This window comes from Patella vulgata, chromosome 2 (assembly GCF_932274485.2).
Source record: "Patella vulgata chromosome 2, xgPatVulg1.2, whole genome shotgun sequence".
Lineage (NCBI taxonomy): Eukaryota > Metazoa > Mollusca > Gastropoda > Patellidae > Patella > Patella vulgata.
Genome location: NC_065880.2, coordinates 36,258,529 through 36,276,859, shown reverse-complemented (window position 1 = coordinate 36,276,859; position 18,331 = coordinate 36,258,529). Strand labels below are relative to the sequence as shown.

At 33.9% G+C, this 18,331-nt stretch overlaps 1 protein-coding gene across 2 annotated transcripts; it reads right to left on the bottom strand.

The window, feature by feature from the left end:
- Positions 1-915: 915 nt before the first annotated feature.
- On the bottom strand, positions 916-17,640 carry LOC126810976 (serine-rich adhesin for platelets). 2 transcript variants are annotated; one of them, XM_050536429.2, is made up of 12 exons: positions 17,491-17,640; positions 15,889-16,084; positions 12,789-13,151; positions 11,800-11,898; positions 11,283-11,513; positions 10,791-11,049; positions 9,220-9,518; positions 8,230-8,778; positions 6,639-7,360; positions 5,516-5,624; positions 4,614-4,783; positions 916-4,068 (listed from the first exon to the last, which is right to left on the bottom strand). In XM_050536429.2, exons 2-12 carry the CDS (start codon positions 16,082-16,084, stop codon positions 2,677-2,679), a joined length of 4,389 nt encoding a protein of 1,462 aa, XP_050392386.1. In that variant the 5' UTR covers positions 17,491-17,640; the 3' UTR covers positions 916-2,676. The 2 variants fall into 2 exon arrangements, with proteins under 2 accessions (XP_050392386.1, XP_050392388.1); XM_050536431.2 differs by lacking the exon at positions 17,491-17,640 and adding an exon at positions 17,267-17,313.
- Between the last annotated feature and the right edge of the window lie 691 nt (positions 17,641-18,331).

Below are 18,331 nucleotides of genomic sequence, written 5' to 3'. Positions count from 1 at the left end.
GCAGGACGAACTCGATCAATATTCAGCGTCTGAGACCTTCTATTCCACAGTTATATCCATTATTTTTTTTCACGATAGAGACTGTAGTCAGTGGCGGCGCCAGGGGGGGGGGGGGGGGATTTAAAAGTCGAACTTTTCGACCTACGTGGAATTGTCACAATATGTGTATAATAAGTTATCTTCTTAATGTCTCGCTCTAGGCCATTAAACCACACTGAAATCTGATCTCCATCGTGATCACAGCTGAAACTGAATTCTTTACAAAAATGCAGTTGATCGAAGACCGACAGAAGTACTAGTAATTTTTGTGTCTGCATGCTCGACCCCACTATACTCGCTTGCAGACTTTACTATGGAAGGGAGATAACTAAAGTATTTCATTTTCTTGCAAACTGAGGCAGGCCACAAAACAGTCTTGTATGGAACATTTCCGATAATTTTCGTTGGCCTGAACTAGCAATATTTTGCTCCAAAGCTGTGGGGTTAACAATGGATATTTTGAGATACACCGATCTGACGTGGCATACTATTAACCTGTCCGCTTAACCCTGTTCCCTTTCACCTCAAATATTCATGGTACCACAATACAGGAAAGTAATTTGTTCCTTATGCATTTTTTGTTAATTTAATTATTAAACATACATTATGCAAGAGCTAAATCTGCCTGTTGCAGGTCTTTCTTTAGGCCTGAAATGTTTTCTAAATTATTAATTTATCCAGGCCATAATCAACTCTTGATGGCATCGGATTTCTCCGATATTATAGATTAGAACAGTTCAGTCATATTTTGATTTAAGCTAAAAATGGAAGAGCGAGACTTATGGACATCAGTTTATGTCTTTGGCCTTCCGCCTTGATACATTTATTAAAAGAATTTCTAATATGCTAATTTTACTTTTAGAAATTTTTATTAATATTAAAGAATATATTAATCTAACAAGAAATGTTTTTTGCATTTAATAATCAAATATTGACAATTTTTATAATACAAAAATTAACAAAAGAATGGAACAATGCAGTAAAAATCTATCTTCTATTTGATTTTACCTTTTCAAAAGACAAAAGTGTGATGTATTCTGGGAAGAGGGCATGATTTTCATCCTATTTTTGTTTCTGAGACATAGATCCAAATGTAACAGGCTATCAATAAAATTTATACAACTTTTTTAAAATTAGTTAAAGACAACGGAACACTTTTACCGTAAAATAAGAAAATATAGTGTGGAATTGTTGCTACATTTTTATTAAGATAGGTTGCCAGGCAACAAAACATATACCCACAGCAGCTAAATCATTCAAGCAGTCGACAAGGTTTGTCACATATTTATGCTTTTGTAGGTAATAGGAATATTTACAAGACAATGATATCAATTACATACAGACCCAATGTTCAACAAAGCGAAACAAGGGCCATAACTGTAGAAGTAATTAACAGAAATTGTTTAAATTCAAAAGCCTTCTTCAATTTACTAATCTCAATAATACATTTAAATTTAATACAGATCGGATGATAACTTTTGCCATTTGAGAGTTCACACGGGGTTCAACAAAGTGAAACAAGGGCCATAACTCTAGAAGTAAGTAATGGAGATTGCTGAAATTCAATAGGCTTCTTCGTTTTACTAATCTTAATAACGGACAGAGGCGACGGCAACATACAACCACATGTGGGCGGATAAAAATCAGTATTAACACCCATTGAAAAAACTAATCAATGGTGATCAATGATAACTGGTCATTTACTGTTTTGATAAAAGTAATAGAAGCCACCATCTGTTATTTTAAATGGCAGATTACATTAATTTCAATATGCATTGATATCGACACCCTTCAGGTCGCATAAATTTCCGGTCTTAAAATTATATATACACCTGGTTTTTTTATAATAAAAGTAAGTATAATTACACTTACAAGTATTTTTAACATGCAAGAACATGGCCATTACATGTAGGATATAACTAAACTACTAAACTGCTATGATCGATGCAATCATATCCTCACCATATTACGACGGTCTGCTATCAGGGCTAATGTTTAAAATGGTGAATTACATATATTGCATCCTAGATTACATAATGACTGCACAAGATGCTTAAGGTACATTCAGCGGAATCCTGATTATTGATATACATTTTCTACTCTCATAACAACATATCTTTCAAGTCAAAATAATAATACTAGGGAACTATTATGTGAAATATAAATGCTTGAACTATAAATGTGAAGACATTATGTATTACAGACATTCTTGAATAAAGCAATTCATAAACAGCAAATAGAAGTGAACTTTACCAGGAACCATTTTTTTTTTAAATATTTTTAAAAAAGAGAAAGCTTTTTTGGTAATTGTAGTATTTATCATTGATTATGAGTGTTAATATTTCATTTTCACACCAACAAGAAAGCGTTAATTAAACAGTTTTTGTAATTTGCTGATAATGAATTATCAGGTAACTTCAATTAATTTCAAGAAGGAGTCAAAAAATGAAGCTAATATTATAATAATATATGGAATATACAATTTAACATTTGATGTAATAATAAATAACTTATATCAACTACACATGTTAACAAAATACAAAATTCAATATTAATAAATGCTATATTGCATTATAGAATTATTTCAATGTTGAAAACCATCCTGAAAATTATTCACTTATTTAATACATTATTAATTTATTCAGTAAGTATTAAATTGGCCTCTCTGGAAGCATTCTTTTCTTCTGAAGATATTTCAACTTTGTACATTTCTCCATTTATTTCCACATAATCGCCAGACGTTAAATTCAATAACTGGTCAGAACTTAATTGAATACTTTGATCTGATTGGTCAGTTGATACTTCCTGTTTAACTATAGTATCCGTGGTGCTCTCATCTATCAATAACTGGTTGTCGTCTGTAATAGCCATATCTTGTACTGGTTCTTCTATAACATTATCAACTAATGTTTCAACTAAACCAGCCTGTTCAGCTAAAGCCTGTAAACCTTCTATAGCTTCTGCTGCTTCATGTTCTGTTATCGATGTGACTGTCGACGGTGCAGACGTTATGTTAGTTACACTAATTGGATCTGTATTGATAGAATTAGATAACGGATTGCTAACAACCATCGCAATATCTTCTAATGATATAACATTATGAAGATTCAGGGAACCATCGCCATCAGAGATGATTTCGATATCAGCATTTTGTGAACCACTTGCACCAATCCCGCCAATCATTTGTTGATTGCTGTCCTCCCTAACATTTGTCGTATCAGCTACAAAACAATTTGTTGAACCATCGTCTTTCATTACAATTTCAATATGGTGTTTCTTCTTCATATGTTGGAATAAGTTTCGTCTTCTAGGATTTATATAGCGACAAAGAACACAGGAATAAACATGTGATGGTGGACTTTGGTCTTGAGTATTGTGCTTACGCATATGAACTAACAAGTTTTTCTTGTTATTGGTCCTAAAATCACAAACAACACAAGTAAACTCCTCACTACAATCAGGCATCACACCTCTATGCTGAGTATGAAGATGTTTATACAAATTGATCAGTTTTGAAAATTTCATAGTACAGTGATTACATGCGAATATTTTCTCTTCACTTGAATAGTCAGCTTTCTCATTAGAATTACTTATAACCACTTCCTGAGTGGAATCAGTTTCAAATGATGAACTGGGTGATCGACGATAGGATCTCTCTCTTTCTATTTCAATGTTGTGTTGTGATTTCATGTGACGTAAAACATGTTCCTTCTGTGAACCTTTATATTCACATAGCCCACATTGAAAGGGTTTCTCTTTTGTGTGAATAAAAAGATGGCGTCTAAGTCGACTCTCACAATCAGTGACAAAGCTACAGTGTTCACAGAAGAGTTTTAATTCAGGTCCCTTTCTGTGAAACTTCATGTGTTGACGTAGATCTTTTTTACTGACTGTAACTAGACCGCATTCTTCACACGTGTAAGCATTCATTGATTCCATAGGCATATGGCGTCTTCTAATATGTACTTTTAGATCAGGATTTTCATTTGCACATACATATGGACACAATGGACACTGTACAGTTTTCTCCTGAAAAAGTGAAATTATCGATATTTGTCATATGTTTCAAATCTATTCTTGTACAATATTATTCCAGTTGGAGGTAAATGTATAGATTTTTGCTACATACATGTATACAAATTGTAATTATTATTTTACATATTTATCTGTTATGTAGTACCAATAAACATAGTAAAAAAAAAACACTTAAAGGAGTAGTACATGTACCATGTTCACCTTTTCTAGAAGTATCAAATCAGAATATATAGACATTCCGAAATTATGTTCCTAAATTATGTAATCAATTTAAGGAATTTAATTGATCAACTGTACAAGATACTTGAGCAGTTTTATAGACATGGTTATCCAGGTATATTGTTTGATATTTGTGGACAACCCCATATGGGAACTAAAAGTTTGTATTCCTTTGAAAAAGTATCACAAAACTTCAGATATTTGCACAGGACAAGGCTAAAAGCATTTTTAAAGACCTTTACACAGAAATAATCAGTTTTATTTATAAAAGTATATCTGACGCTCCTGCTTTAAAGCCAGAATTTATTGTGAAAACTAACCTGGTGTTTATACTTGAGATGTCTTTCTAGATGTATCTTCTGCCGGAAGTTGAGTTGACAGATATTACAATGAAAGTCTCTTACATCAGAATGTATTGCTACATGACGTTTCAGATTACTACTGGTAGCAGCACGGTATGAACAGTGAGGACACTGATGACTTCTCATTGCTGGAAAACATTAATTATAAACTAAAACATTAATATGAAGCTCTACATAGATTTTAAGAAAACCATGCTTCTATCCTTGAATTTTCATATAACAAAGTCTAACTGCATAAAGCTGAACTGTATATAGAATAAGAAAGTTTAGCTGTACTGGTACACAAACTTAAGAGAGACAATCAGATTCAATCACTAACAAGTCCAGTGGTAAAAGATTTTTTATCTATCACTGATGTAATGTGCGAATTTCAAGTGCTGTTAACAATTTTTACTAAATCTTGGTATCTGATCTATAGATAGAACTCAATGACCATTGAATATTGCTCGGGTTATTCAATGGTTCACCCAAGTGTATCCTCGCTCTGTTTTTAATCTATAACTACATGTATATGTAAATCTCAATATACACTGTACTAATCCAGATTATAAAAAAAAAAATCATCACCATTAAGGTTAAAATTCATCGTAGGTTCCTCTCTTTTTTCTTTCTTTTTTACAAAAATTGTGGTTGCTAGTGTTGACGTCATTACAGTTTGACGCAATTTTGAAATTGACGTCATTCCGTACAAAAGTAGTACTTGTTCAAGCCATTGAATACAACCATAGGTTATTCAGTGGCTGTATTCAATGGCTGTATTCAATGATATTTGCTTGTATTTGCATGTAGTTATAGAATAAAATAAATTATCTCATGATTTAAAAAAAATTGTCAATATTAAAGACAAATGGCATGATTACCTAAATGTTTACTTTTATGCTTGTACCAATTTGATTTCTTGTATGTAGCATAAGAACAAAATTTACATTGATATAAACCATGTTCATCTATTGTAACAAACTCTGGATGCTGAAGAAAAAAATATATATTTTGTTTAAAGCCACAATGCACCTGAAGGCCAATAAATATTTTCCTTATTTAAATGTAACAAAAAATTAAGAACTGCAAAGTGTACTTTTGAAAATAATTTGGGGGATTACAACACAAGAACTATGTTTGATGCAATCTTGGACTCGATGTTCATGGATAAAAATTAGTTATCATATAATAAAACACGATAAAGCTTGTGCCAGCCAACAAGTATCCACCCAACAGCAGCATTTTAAAGGGTTTCTTTCTACGTCAGAGACTACAACAACACAAAGTTGATGTGTCACTCTGAATCTATGTACGATTCTTCTTTACGACTAGCTGAGCAGTGTCGACTAGATTCATAAAAACATAGATCACATTTTACAATTCAGACTGACATATTAATGCAAAAGTCTGAATTTCAATGGTTTACCAGTACCTTCCGATCAGTCGGGGTGAGTGGGGCGGGGAGAAGTTCCGACATGCACAGAGATTAAAACGATACAGGGGATAGGGCCAGTAACCTTGATAAAGAGTATCGTAATGGTCTGGATTTTGATAAGATTCTTCCTTGGGGCTATAGCTAGTCAAACAGCAAGTTTGAAAAAAAAACTCACTTGTAGAGTGTTTACATTGTTTTGATAGAGGTAGGAAGTGTGTGAAAAATTGATGCACAACTCTGAATTTCAATAGGTTTTGTCTAAGGACCAGTCAAAGAATCCTAACAAGTTTGAAAAAATATCTCCAAAACTCTGACTTGTATTACAATTGCAATGTTTTGATGACAAGGGCAGCAAGGGCAGTAACTCTGCTAAACAAATTGTTGCATAATAAGGTATAGCCAAATAACCACAGAAAGTTTGAAAAACAAAATAGCAGAAACTCTGACCTGTAGACAGATGGACAGAGGCGACAACAGTACATAACATCGTATAATCATCTTTGAAGATTATTCTCTTTTGTATGTGAGGTACTGAGATATATGACCCAAACAACTCTAAAGGAACTTACTTCTAGTTTTTCTTCTGTAACTATTTCTCTCTTGATCTCGGCACCTTCAGGTAGTTCTACCATTATAACTTCTTCACCTTGTACATTCTGATTATCAGCCACATTATCAACATCTATTATCTTTTTACTTCCTATCTCACGGAAAACTTTCTTGTATTTATTCTCTTTTTTTCCCATATTACAAGTGGGTGTTTGAGTTTCAGCCGACACATGGGTTTTATCTGTATCATACTCCACTTTGATTATATTAGATCCTGGATCAAAGCTACCAAATGTTGATTGAAGGGTTTGGTTTGATGTTTTGATAATTACCTTAGATTGTAGAGTAGCCATATTATCGATCGACCGTGTGTCAACTGAGGTGTTAGTTTCACAGGGATCTTCTATCACGATTTGCGTTGTGTCATCAGATGGTTTAACTGCTTGTTCCATGGGAGATTGAAGAATCTTTTGACAAGTACCTGTAGGTGGTGGCATGATAGTCTTGATTGGCATCTGCTTATAAGATATTTTAATTGGTTTAATAGGAATAGCAGGCTGCTTTGGGTAAAACTTCACTGCGGAACTAATGTCTTCTGATGTCTGTTGTAGAGGTGATCCTGAACAATCACCTGGTATTTTCACCATTACGTTTCGAAGTGTGTCGTTATTTTTGTCAGATTTACCAGCAACACTAACACAGATAGTGCGATCTACAGAAGTAACTGGTCGCACAATTTTACCTTAAATAAAAAACAAGACTGATAATTGATAAGAATCATCAGAAATTATTCCAAATCAATAGAAATGCAATGATTAATGTCCTACTTTTCTGCTCCTACTGGGCTAATGGAGACGGGCATAGGCCATACTGTGTGCTGTGAGGGAAATATTGACCAGACTGCAGTGCTACAGCCTACTCTTATATCGAATTCCAACTGCCAAAGGATCTTCAACAGGCATGCCAATGTGTACATGGGACCTCGTTCTTTTTTTTGTCCAATCTGAACGACTGTACGTTTTCCCATGCCAGGCCCTCAGTCCTGCACCACTAACAAGGAGGAACCACTCCGGAAATTCCGATAAACTTTCTCGGCCAATGAAGGAATCGAACATGGGACCCCCAGGTTAGCCAGCCAACGTCTTACTCACTGAGCCACCATGGTTCCCCCAAATCAATAGCTTCCCCTGTCTCAAGGACATAAACACTGTGTAAATTTAAAGTCAATTGGATAATTACTGTAGACTCTAGAGTGTCCACGAGCAATTGTGGATGACAAATTTTATAATAATATATATTATAAATTACAAGATAACACTATTGGGAACTGGACAACCAATATCTGGGACAACTGCTTGACAATGGATACCACAACAACTGACACTTACATGTACGACACCCAGACTTATATGTAAGATAATTGATGTCTATGATACCAAACAAAAAAACTGGGACAACTGCTGTCTGGGACATTTACTGCCTAGGAAAAGTGATGTTGAGGACATCTAATGAAAGTATATCTGAATAGTTACAATAGTACAACTTATATATTTGTATATTATCCTGGTAAGGAATGAACACAATATTATTAAAGCTATGACTATATATTACCTGGTTTAAATGGTTTTGAATCTGATGAAGTACTAGGTGTACATACAGGTGTATCAATAATTATATTTTCATCTTCACTTGTATCTAATAAAGCTAATGATTGTTTAATTAATGTTCCTGTACCATCTTTCTCTTCATTGCTAACTTCTTTCTCATAACTCTCAGTATTTTTCACATCACTCCCAGTATTTTTCATATCATTCTCAGCATTATTCTCATCACTTTCTATAGTAATCATATTACTCTCATCATCTATTGCATCACACTTCGCAGCGTCTGCTTTGAGGTCAACTTGTGTTTCATTAGTAAATTCTTTAGATGAGATGGTAACTTCTTCAGAGGTGATGGCAACTTCTTGAGATGAGATAGCAACTTCTTTAGAGGTGATAGCTTTAGATGTGATAGCAACGTCTTTAGACAGCATAGCAACATCTTTAGATGACATAGCAATGTCTTTTGCCTCACTGTCAATTTCTTTAATCTTGTTTATTTTCTCTGGCTCATTGTCTAATAGGGCTGTCTTTAGCTTGGAATTACCTTTCCAAGAATCTGTAATACAGGTTTTTGAACAAATTAGTTTTATTTTGTGCAATATTGCACTATTACTAAGCGATTATGAAACATAGATTATCAACATACTGATTTTCTTGTTTATATCTACTGAATGATACCACAGATAATTCTGACTATCAATAATGTTAACAGAAAATATACCGAACATGAGAATAAATGGATAAATTGGATTGTAGACTTATTAAAGGAATGAACAATTAGTTATTTCCCTAGGTCTCAGTTAATGTCCTAGTATTTATTCAGTGATGAACTGGAACCTTGAGTCTGATATTTCTGAAGAAATTGTTTGGTTTGAGGGAAGGGGATCCTGAGAAGCATTTTGTTGAAAATATTTTCACTGAATTAGTTCCAATGAATTTACATGTAGTTCCAATAAGATTATTAGCAATTTTCCATTCCATGTAACATATATCTAACCTGTTTTATTTTGTGCAGTATCTGATGTTTGATAAACTGATGATATAGTACTTGTTGTAGATGGTTTAACAGATCCTGTAATAGCTTTAAATAGCATCTCATTTGCTTTTAAATTACTTGATGTTTCAATTAGATTAGAGGACTCAACCGTTGCTTTTGAAGACAATTGACTTATTGTGCTATTTGCTTTATCGGACAGTGCTGGAGCTGTTACTTTGTTTGGTGGATAAACCATGACCTCAGTAGTTTTTCTTCCTTTTACATAAGTTACAGATTTTACTGCATGACGACTTTCAGTCCTACAATATACACAATCACATAATAATCACTAATTATTTAGTATTAGACAAACCTGTATCATCATAAAAAAAACCTTTGCGATCTAAGATAAAGAGGTCTTTTTGTTAACTGAAATTCATATTATGAAAAACCAAAAACTTGTCATAAAAACTTCAATAAAATGGTTTTTAATTTTACATAAAATCTTGATTGACAAACATTATTTGGCACTAGGGCTGGCAATCGATCCTGTTTCTAGTATCGATTATCGCCGACCATCCACCGATCGATAATCAATAATATCGGCAAAGTATTTTGACTTATAATTGGTTTGAAAACAATCATAATTTGTACACGAATTATATGCGAGTTTATCCTGTGATATCATTCTGTATACATGTCGAATTTTTTTTTCATTTATTTGACATTTGACAATAAAATAATAGCATTCCATAGCAAAACCAAGGTGTAGAAAGAAACTCGATCAACTTCGTTTGGAAGACAGAACCCGCCACCGCTCGCCATATCTTTGTTGCTTATGACCCGAATAATAATGAGTAAAATGTAGTTATTTCCCTTTGATCACATCAAACGAATTCTTCAGTTCGCCGTAACAGTTTATTTCTTACAGTAATTTTTTTGCCCTGGGGGAAATTAAAAATCTCCTCTTCAGACAATTCTTTGCAAATTTCTTAATAAAATAATAAATTTTATAAAGGGAAAGTACGTGTTTGACTTAGAAACAGAGAAGACGAAAGAAATGAAGAGTTAAAATACGGGGCACAACTGGATGTTACGTGAAACCATTGGCTCTCATCATGACATAAGCGGCCAACATTTCTCACCGGTGGCGTCTCGCGTGAAAAAAAAAACGTGTGTGTTTTATTATGACTATTCTGTTTAATTACAGTTCTAGGCCCAAGCACGCGTTGCAAAGAATACAGTGATAAGGATTATTTTTATGGATTTTTAAAACTGTATCGATAATCGATTTTCAAAACACTTACCCACGATTATCGGCAATTATCGATTATTTCCGCCAGCCCTATTTGGCACAATCATATAACATTATTTTCCTACTATAGGTTCTATGACACAGAGTCTAACATTGCTTAACAAAATGTCTTATACATTAGCATTATCTATTTTCCTAAGTAAAATAAAACAATGTAGGTATATAACGATTTTAACATTTGATACTACCCAAATAAACAAACAGTCCAAGTTAAGTGGAATTCATCGTATTGTAATAATTACCATAACAGACACTGAATAAGAAAACAAAATCTCACCATTGAACGCTTGATGGTGGGGTTTCACTTGTCTTAGTATCAGATATAGTTTCTCCAGTTTTCATACTTTGGTTTGCTAACTTTGTAGAATCTATTACTTTCCTTACTACTGTTTCATCTGAAGCTATATTTATATCACTAATAGACTTAATTCCTACTGGAGTTTCTACTTCTTCTTCTCTAACACTTGTAGATAAAATTTCTTCTTTAGCAAAATCCTCTTTTACTGTTAGCTCATTCTGTGAAGAATCTTGATTATCTGAAAAAAAAACCTTTGAAAATTAAAATGTTCAAGATATAAAACCAAATGTATCAGGACTTACACACAACCCCCCAGGAATTACTCATTTCATTGTGCCATGTACATGTATCAATAGACATATTACATACTGTTGGCCTCTATAAAGATATACTCAAATAGTATGTAATTTATTAGAAATTCAATGTTGAATGTCCACACAGTTGTCTTGCCAACATCACAAGATTTCCTACCTGTATTGTGTATTTCTGGAATATGTTCTTTTTTAACAGTCACAATATGAGTCTTTTTTTTCTTCTTGGGTGCTTCTACATCCAAATCCTGAAATTTTCTGTTGGGTACAAAACTGCGACTACTTCGACGTGGTGATGAAGTATTGCTTTCATTATTCAGGGTAACAAGTGAGGGCTTAGACTTTGGTACAATTTGAAGATCTGGAGTATTAGTAGACTTTCGTGGACGACCTTAAAATTAAAAACATTTTACATTTAATAACTCAAGGAATAATTTTTCTTCACATATATAAAATTTGGCCTGTTAAAATGCCATAGCTACAATGTGTAATCAGTACTTTATTTATAATATACTTGTGGCAGATTATAGTTGCCAACCAGTTTGTAATTCTGGCACTTTTTTACGCAGCTTTTGTTTGGTTTGTATTTCTGTTTTGTTTCTTGTATGTCGAGTCATGTTGCATTGTCTATAAAAGGGAACCAAATACATGTGGATCAGAAAATATATATACCACACCTCTAGATCTAGGAACTTTATCTTGAGTTGATTCTGTAGACTTCTCATCACTGTTACCAGAAATAGGTGTTTCTTCATTGTCATTGTCTTTACTTTTATCTAAATAATAGATAGAATACAAAATAATGAGCTATAAGAAATTCATACATTGGTATCCAGCATTCAAAAAAACTGTAAATACCTAAAATTAAAGGGACATTATGCAAAAACTCGATCATGATGGGTTTGTCCCTCATCTAGTCAATATTAATACAACAACAAAGCCCAAAAATACTAACGACCTGGAAACATAGTAACATAGTCGGTGTCTCATGAATCCAAATCAGTTGAGAAATAACAAATTTGCTACCTGTGTGTATGTGGTGATTTAGTAACTTCAAGGACAATGAAAAATGCATGCAGTATTGTTTCAGCAGGTTACCTGCCATGGGTCAAATTAGCTGTATTAATCAATTAAATAGTGGTAAATTCCTTTTGAATAAAATCAAATTTCCATCATGTCATTTCATTTTCCTACTTTTCTGCACCAACCCAATTGATTATTGATAATGATTAATTTTTGAACAGTGGTCAGGAAATTAAACACTTGTAAATTGGATACTCACTATCAAAAATAACCATTCAGCTTTAAACTGGACACAAGTACAAATTAGATGATTTTTGGTGATATTAAATGACTTTTACGAGTTTTTAAACAAAGATTTGATATTGAATGAATGTGAAAGAAATTAGTGCTAAATACACAAGATTAAATGATATCCAAGTTACAGTGTTTCTTGACCAACACCAATCAGCCACTATACTCCTCTCTGTGTCGTGTAGGATAAAGAAATTGAGATTATTTTGTACCTTTAATGGCCACCATCTGTATAAATACTGAACAGACAAGAATTATTTTTGTTAAGATTAAAACAGAATGTTTAAATTTTAGCATGCTGCGAATAACTTCCAAACAAATTTCAGTCTATCTGATTTATTTTTTTATATACCTGTACTACTACTACTTGTGTTATCAGTTGATTTTAATATCTTTGTGTTACTACTAGATGTGGTTTGAGTAAACTCAATATGTGCTTCATCTGCTGTTCTTTTACCACTATCTGTCTCTGTACAATTTCTAATCCCTGATATTGATGTAACTGGGGTAGGATCAGATGATTTAGATTTTTTCTGGGTTGGACTTGATTCAGAGCCTTCAATACTAATATTAGGTGATGTAGAATCTCTTCCATTTCTCTTTCTTTTACTTGTAGGTTTTAATTGAGAAACCTGTAAATCATCTTTCATAGAAGTCGAAGGTGGTGGACTTACACCTGATCTCAATGATCTTGAAGTGGAGTTCTGACCAGACACTAAAATAAAATGATAAAGATTTAATGCTGACTATAAAAAGGCATAATGAGGCTGATGTCCCCGGCTGAAATAAATAGATGACACACATTAATTAATTGCATGTTTATCTTTTTCAAAAGTATCGAGCAATCAAACTGATTATCAACTATACACTAAGTTTCATCACTCTCTATCAGATAGAATCAAAGTCAAAGAAATTGCTTGGCTCTGGTTAGCTTTAGCGGGAAATGTTAATCATTAAACTCAGTCAAGGCATTCACCTTTTGAACATCAACATCAAGTTTAAACATCCTACCACAATCAAAAGCAGAGTTATGTTTCAAAGTCTTGACCAATCAAATTGCTTATCGCTCCTTAGCCTAAACAGTAAATTCTCATCAAACTTAGTCAAGGTAATGATATATTGAATCTATACTCATAGCTCTCACTTAATTATAACCAAAGTTATCGTGCCCAAAAGCATCAACCAATCAAATTGTTTATTTCTGCTTACGGTAACCAGACAATGTTCATCATCGAACTCCATCAAGGCATTCGCCTAATGAACGCCTACACCAAGTTTGAACATTCCACCTCAATTAGAAGGAGAGTTATTGTGTTTCAAAGTCTTGACCAATCAAATTGCTTATCTCTCTGCTTACCCCCAGCAGAAAATGTTCATTATCGAACTTAGTAATGTAACAAATGGTAGAACATATAATTGGGTATAACCAAATTAATCCAAAAAATACAATGGTATAAAAATCATTATTATTATCATTTCAAAAATTTATTCATTTTAGGAAAATGATCAGTTAAAGCAAATTTAGTCATTAATGCAAGCTTATGTTTCCTTTTATAAACCAGCGGTTGCCAGGCAGAATACGCCCACATTTTGCAAGAGATGGATAGAGAACAAGCTAAAAACAAAAACGATTTTTTGTACAATCAGGGGCCATAATCCAGAAAATGAGGGTCTGAAATGCGGAAATATCAAAAGGGACTGAGATTTTTGGAATATAAAGATATGTTTTAAGTTTCATCAAAATCAGATAAAAATTGTGACCTCTAGAGGGTCCAAAACCTTTGTATTACATACTTATACACAATTTGCATACAAAGAGCAGTCATTTTGTCGGGCAGTTTCATTTCGATTTTCCAGAAATTCGAATTCAACCTTCATTGTGGTAGAATAATATATATCTAAACGGTTTTCAAAATAAAAAAAAATTGTGACCTCTAGAGAATCCATAAGCTAAAAATGCGATTTTTGATCAATCAGGGGCCATAATCTAGGAAATTACGTTCAGATATGTGTGATTATCAAAAGGAACCAAGATGGAGGTAGAAAAACCATTCCAGTAGCTGACACGTAATTACCATGTGCTCTATAGAAAACACACTGACCTGGATAATTTTGAGTTGTAATATAATAAATTTGAAATGAAGATAAATATATAATTATAGACGGCATATATCTCACATTTATTGGTTTTAGACTATCTCTTACGACATTACGGACCGCAGAATTGTGACGTAAATCCTAATAATGAATAACTAAAGGATAACTAACTTCACATCTAGCGACACTAGCGCCCCCTAGAATATCGTCGTGTATAAGAGTTACTATATATATATACACAACATTTTTGCACCACACTGAATTATCAATATTGCTATACAATAGCACTGGAATATGTAATTTTCTTAATTTCTCGGTAAGCAAGTTAACTAATCCCTAGATTTTATTTCTACAATTCCGACAAGGACTTAATACCGACTTTTATTGTTCTACTACCAGACACTCATCATTAATTATCAACACAACACTCAGTATAATCTGTTTACAACTATGTATACAACTCTATAACAGCAATCATGAGATTATGTGGCTTCTATATGTGCGCATTATTCTGCACTGGCCGTACAATTTTATAGTTACATAGTGGAGGTCGATCGTAGCCATGTTTGAAAATTGGGTTTTGAAAGAAAGGCCACTTTTTTTCCGGCTTGCAAAATGACCGATGGGTCAGATCTAGTTACGGTCATTTTCCAAATCTCTCGGTCCCAACTGCCATGCACGGCCGACGTGGAACCCATGGTCCACAACCTTGATATACCATATTTTTATACTATTTACGTACAAGGGGCGGCCATTATGTCTGTCAGTTTTTGTCCAATTTTCACGAAACTTGAACTAAACCATCATTTGGGTGTAACGGTGATATACCAAAACGTTTTTTTTAAATCGGATACAAATTGTGACCGCTAGAGGAACCATGGTCCACAACCTTGATATACCATATTTTTATACTATTTACGTACAAGGGGCGGCCATTATGTCTGTCAGTTTTTGTCCAATTTTCACGAAACTTGAACTAAACCATCATTTGGGTGTAACGGTGATATACCAAAACGTTTTTTTTAAATCGGATACAAATTGTGACCGCTAGAGGAACCACAAGCTAAAAGCGCGACTTTTCGTACAAACAGGGGCCATAATTCAGCAGGAATTTACGATCCAATATGCGCGAACATCGAAAGGAAACAAGATATTTGCATTGTAAGGTACCTAGATCTTTGGGAGATAGACCTATATTTCAAGTTTCGGCAAAATCGGATAATAATTGTGACCTTTAGAGTGTCCACAAACAAATATTGTGGACAGAAGGGCGGACGAACAGACGTCCGGACAGACACGGCCGACGGCAATATATGTCCACATGAAAATGTGGGCGTATAAAAATATAAATATACCATCATCAGTACCGGTACTTGTAGAATTCCGTCTAACTTTTTGTGCAGGTGTAGTCTGGTCAGCGTTTCTTGGCCGACCTCTTCCTGGTGTTGTCTTAGTAACATCTTGAGATTCTCTTGTTCGTCTAGTAGTACTTTTAGAAGTGGTTGAAGTTGGAGTACTATCAGTTCCTGATCTATTTCTTGTTTCACGCATCTGATAACAGAAATGCAAGATATAAAGACTAATAGTTCACTCATAAAATAATCAATAGATTCAAATGTTATTTTTAGCCTTCCTTTTTATATTTCCTGATAGGTTATAAGCTTACTACATGTACATGTACTTCATTAGGAAAAAACACATTTACCTTCATGACAAAACTGTCATATCTGAAAAAACAGGTTGTTAAGCATCATTTCCAAGTGGTTATGCTCACTCTTGTCAGATTTAAATTCTATTAATTCTATTTTATTAACTGACCTATGCTTTCCCCAAAAATGAGGAAGTGGTTCTCAAGTTTACCAAGGGTCGCTATTCAACAGACATGAAAACTACCAGTGCTCAATTTGAAGGACAATTGGTAGGCTGCACTGTCAGTGTGATTGACTTATCATCATCCAGTCTGAATGTGTGTCTGTAGATGTAGTTATACATCCCTATCAACTGTACAATATGAAATATTCTTTTAGTGGCATTTAGCGATCAGGGAACAAATTAACAGAACACAGTTTTTATGGGATACTTGATAACGATAAGAGGATACTTGTCGAAACGTCGTGCTTTTAGAATAAACTAGTGATTGTATCCCATAAAAACTGTGTTCTGTTAATATGAAATATACAGTCCTTGAAAACAGACAAATCACCAGTGTTGGACAAATCACAGCATTGCCTTGGGTTTTTATGCCCAGTAATGGCTGCTGCTACTAGTTCTAATTGAGTAATGGAGGTAGGGCTTCAATTTAGGAGAATATGACAAGGTTTAATGTATTTGTAATAATATACCATAAAATTTTGAATATATACTTCAACCACTGATTTTGGGCTTAATAATTTCGAATATTATATACTTCAACTAAGGTAGGCAACTGGTTTTGGGCTGAATTATAAGGGTTGGGGCCCAATGGCCAATCATAATAACTGTAATTGGATCATCAGAATGGCATCTTCAACTTATATTGAGAGAGCTACATGGATGGACATTTCTGTTTCCAGACCAAGAATTACTTCAGCAAATCACAACTGTCTTCATAAAATTTGAGAAATCAAAAGGTCATCCCACCAGCCCCTTCTTGAGTTCTTCTACTCCAGGATTCCACCCCAGCCACATTATAATTGCAAGGGTGGTCATCAACAAACTATGTTAATGTAATGCCATTCAATGCAAGTTTCTTACAATAATATCCTTTAAAATAAACGTTTTCCATTTTAGTTTGTTTAGCGTAAGGCCCACTATTAAAAGCTAAAAAAGCAGAACAGTTGTGTTTACATGTAACATACATTCTTCTCCTCATAGATGAAGAGCTTGTCGATCTCGAAAAATAGAGGAGAGAAAATCAAGATGGACGACGATTTCCACCTCCACAAAAGGAGATTTCTGCTAATAAAATGGCCACGTACTTTGTCACTGTGGTTATTTTCATCGTCCAAACATAGTTGGGTTACTATATAAGTATATACTCGTTAAATTGGGTGCTTAAACTCTGTATTTTGGGACAAATAGACTTTGTACACTATTTCGTTATACGCCATATTACCTTTCCGCTTGAGGATCAGTATTTTTTTTATAGCTGCCTGTGATTGGCTGTAAACTGTCATGTGGCAATCGTGTTTTCCGCGGGAAAATAATGTTTAAAAATTCTAAAGACCACTAATAATGGCACTAAGGAAAATAACCCATAGCCACAGGCTCGTTAGTTCTGTTATTTAGGTGGTAGGCCCAAATACTATAGTCTTTTAGGGAACTATCTTGTATTCTCAAGTCAGATGTGTAATCGTATAGATATCTACAGACACAATATTTTGCATAGATTTTGTAGGCCACTTTTAATAGGGCCTATATATTGAAAGACATCTAAAGACAGGCCTATTATAAATATCAAATGTACATTCTATAGTTTTTCGTAGTATTTAGATCCATACTTAAACTTAAACCAATTCAACAAAATAAATCAATTAAATAAATTTAGGAATCCCCGCAGCCTTAATAACAAACTTGGTTTAGAGTAGAGATTTTTTAATGATCGGGTTGTAATACCCTTTTTCATATCACTTTAACAAAAGTTCCCAACAGAATAATTTGGCGATCTGCATAACGAGCCGGTGGGACCGCCATTAATAACGCGATGATATTATTTTTCGAGGGGGGGGGGGGGGGGCGAAGGCGCAACAATGAAATTCCTGAAAAAAAAATCCCGTTGGAGTATGGTGCCTCCAATCGTCCGATATAGCCTTATTAATG

Bases quoted from the DNA above. Each gene is read 5' to 3' on its own strand.
- LOC126810976 (XM_050536429.2), bottom strand. From the start codon at position 16,084: ATGCGTGAAACAAGAAATAGATCAGGAACTGATAGTACTCCAACTTCA. The intron at 7,361-8,229 runs GTAATATATAGT...TTTTTATTTAAG, and splicing joins TTCAAAACCATTTAAACCAG to GTAAAATTGTGCGACCAGTT. The intron at 4,069-4,613 runs GTTAGTTTTCAC...TCACTTTTTCAG, and splicing joins ATCTCAAGTATAAACACCAG to GAGAAAACTGTACAGTGTCC.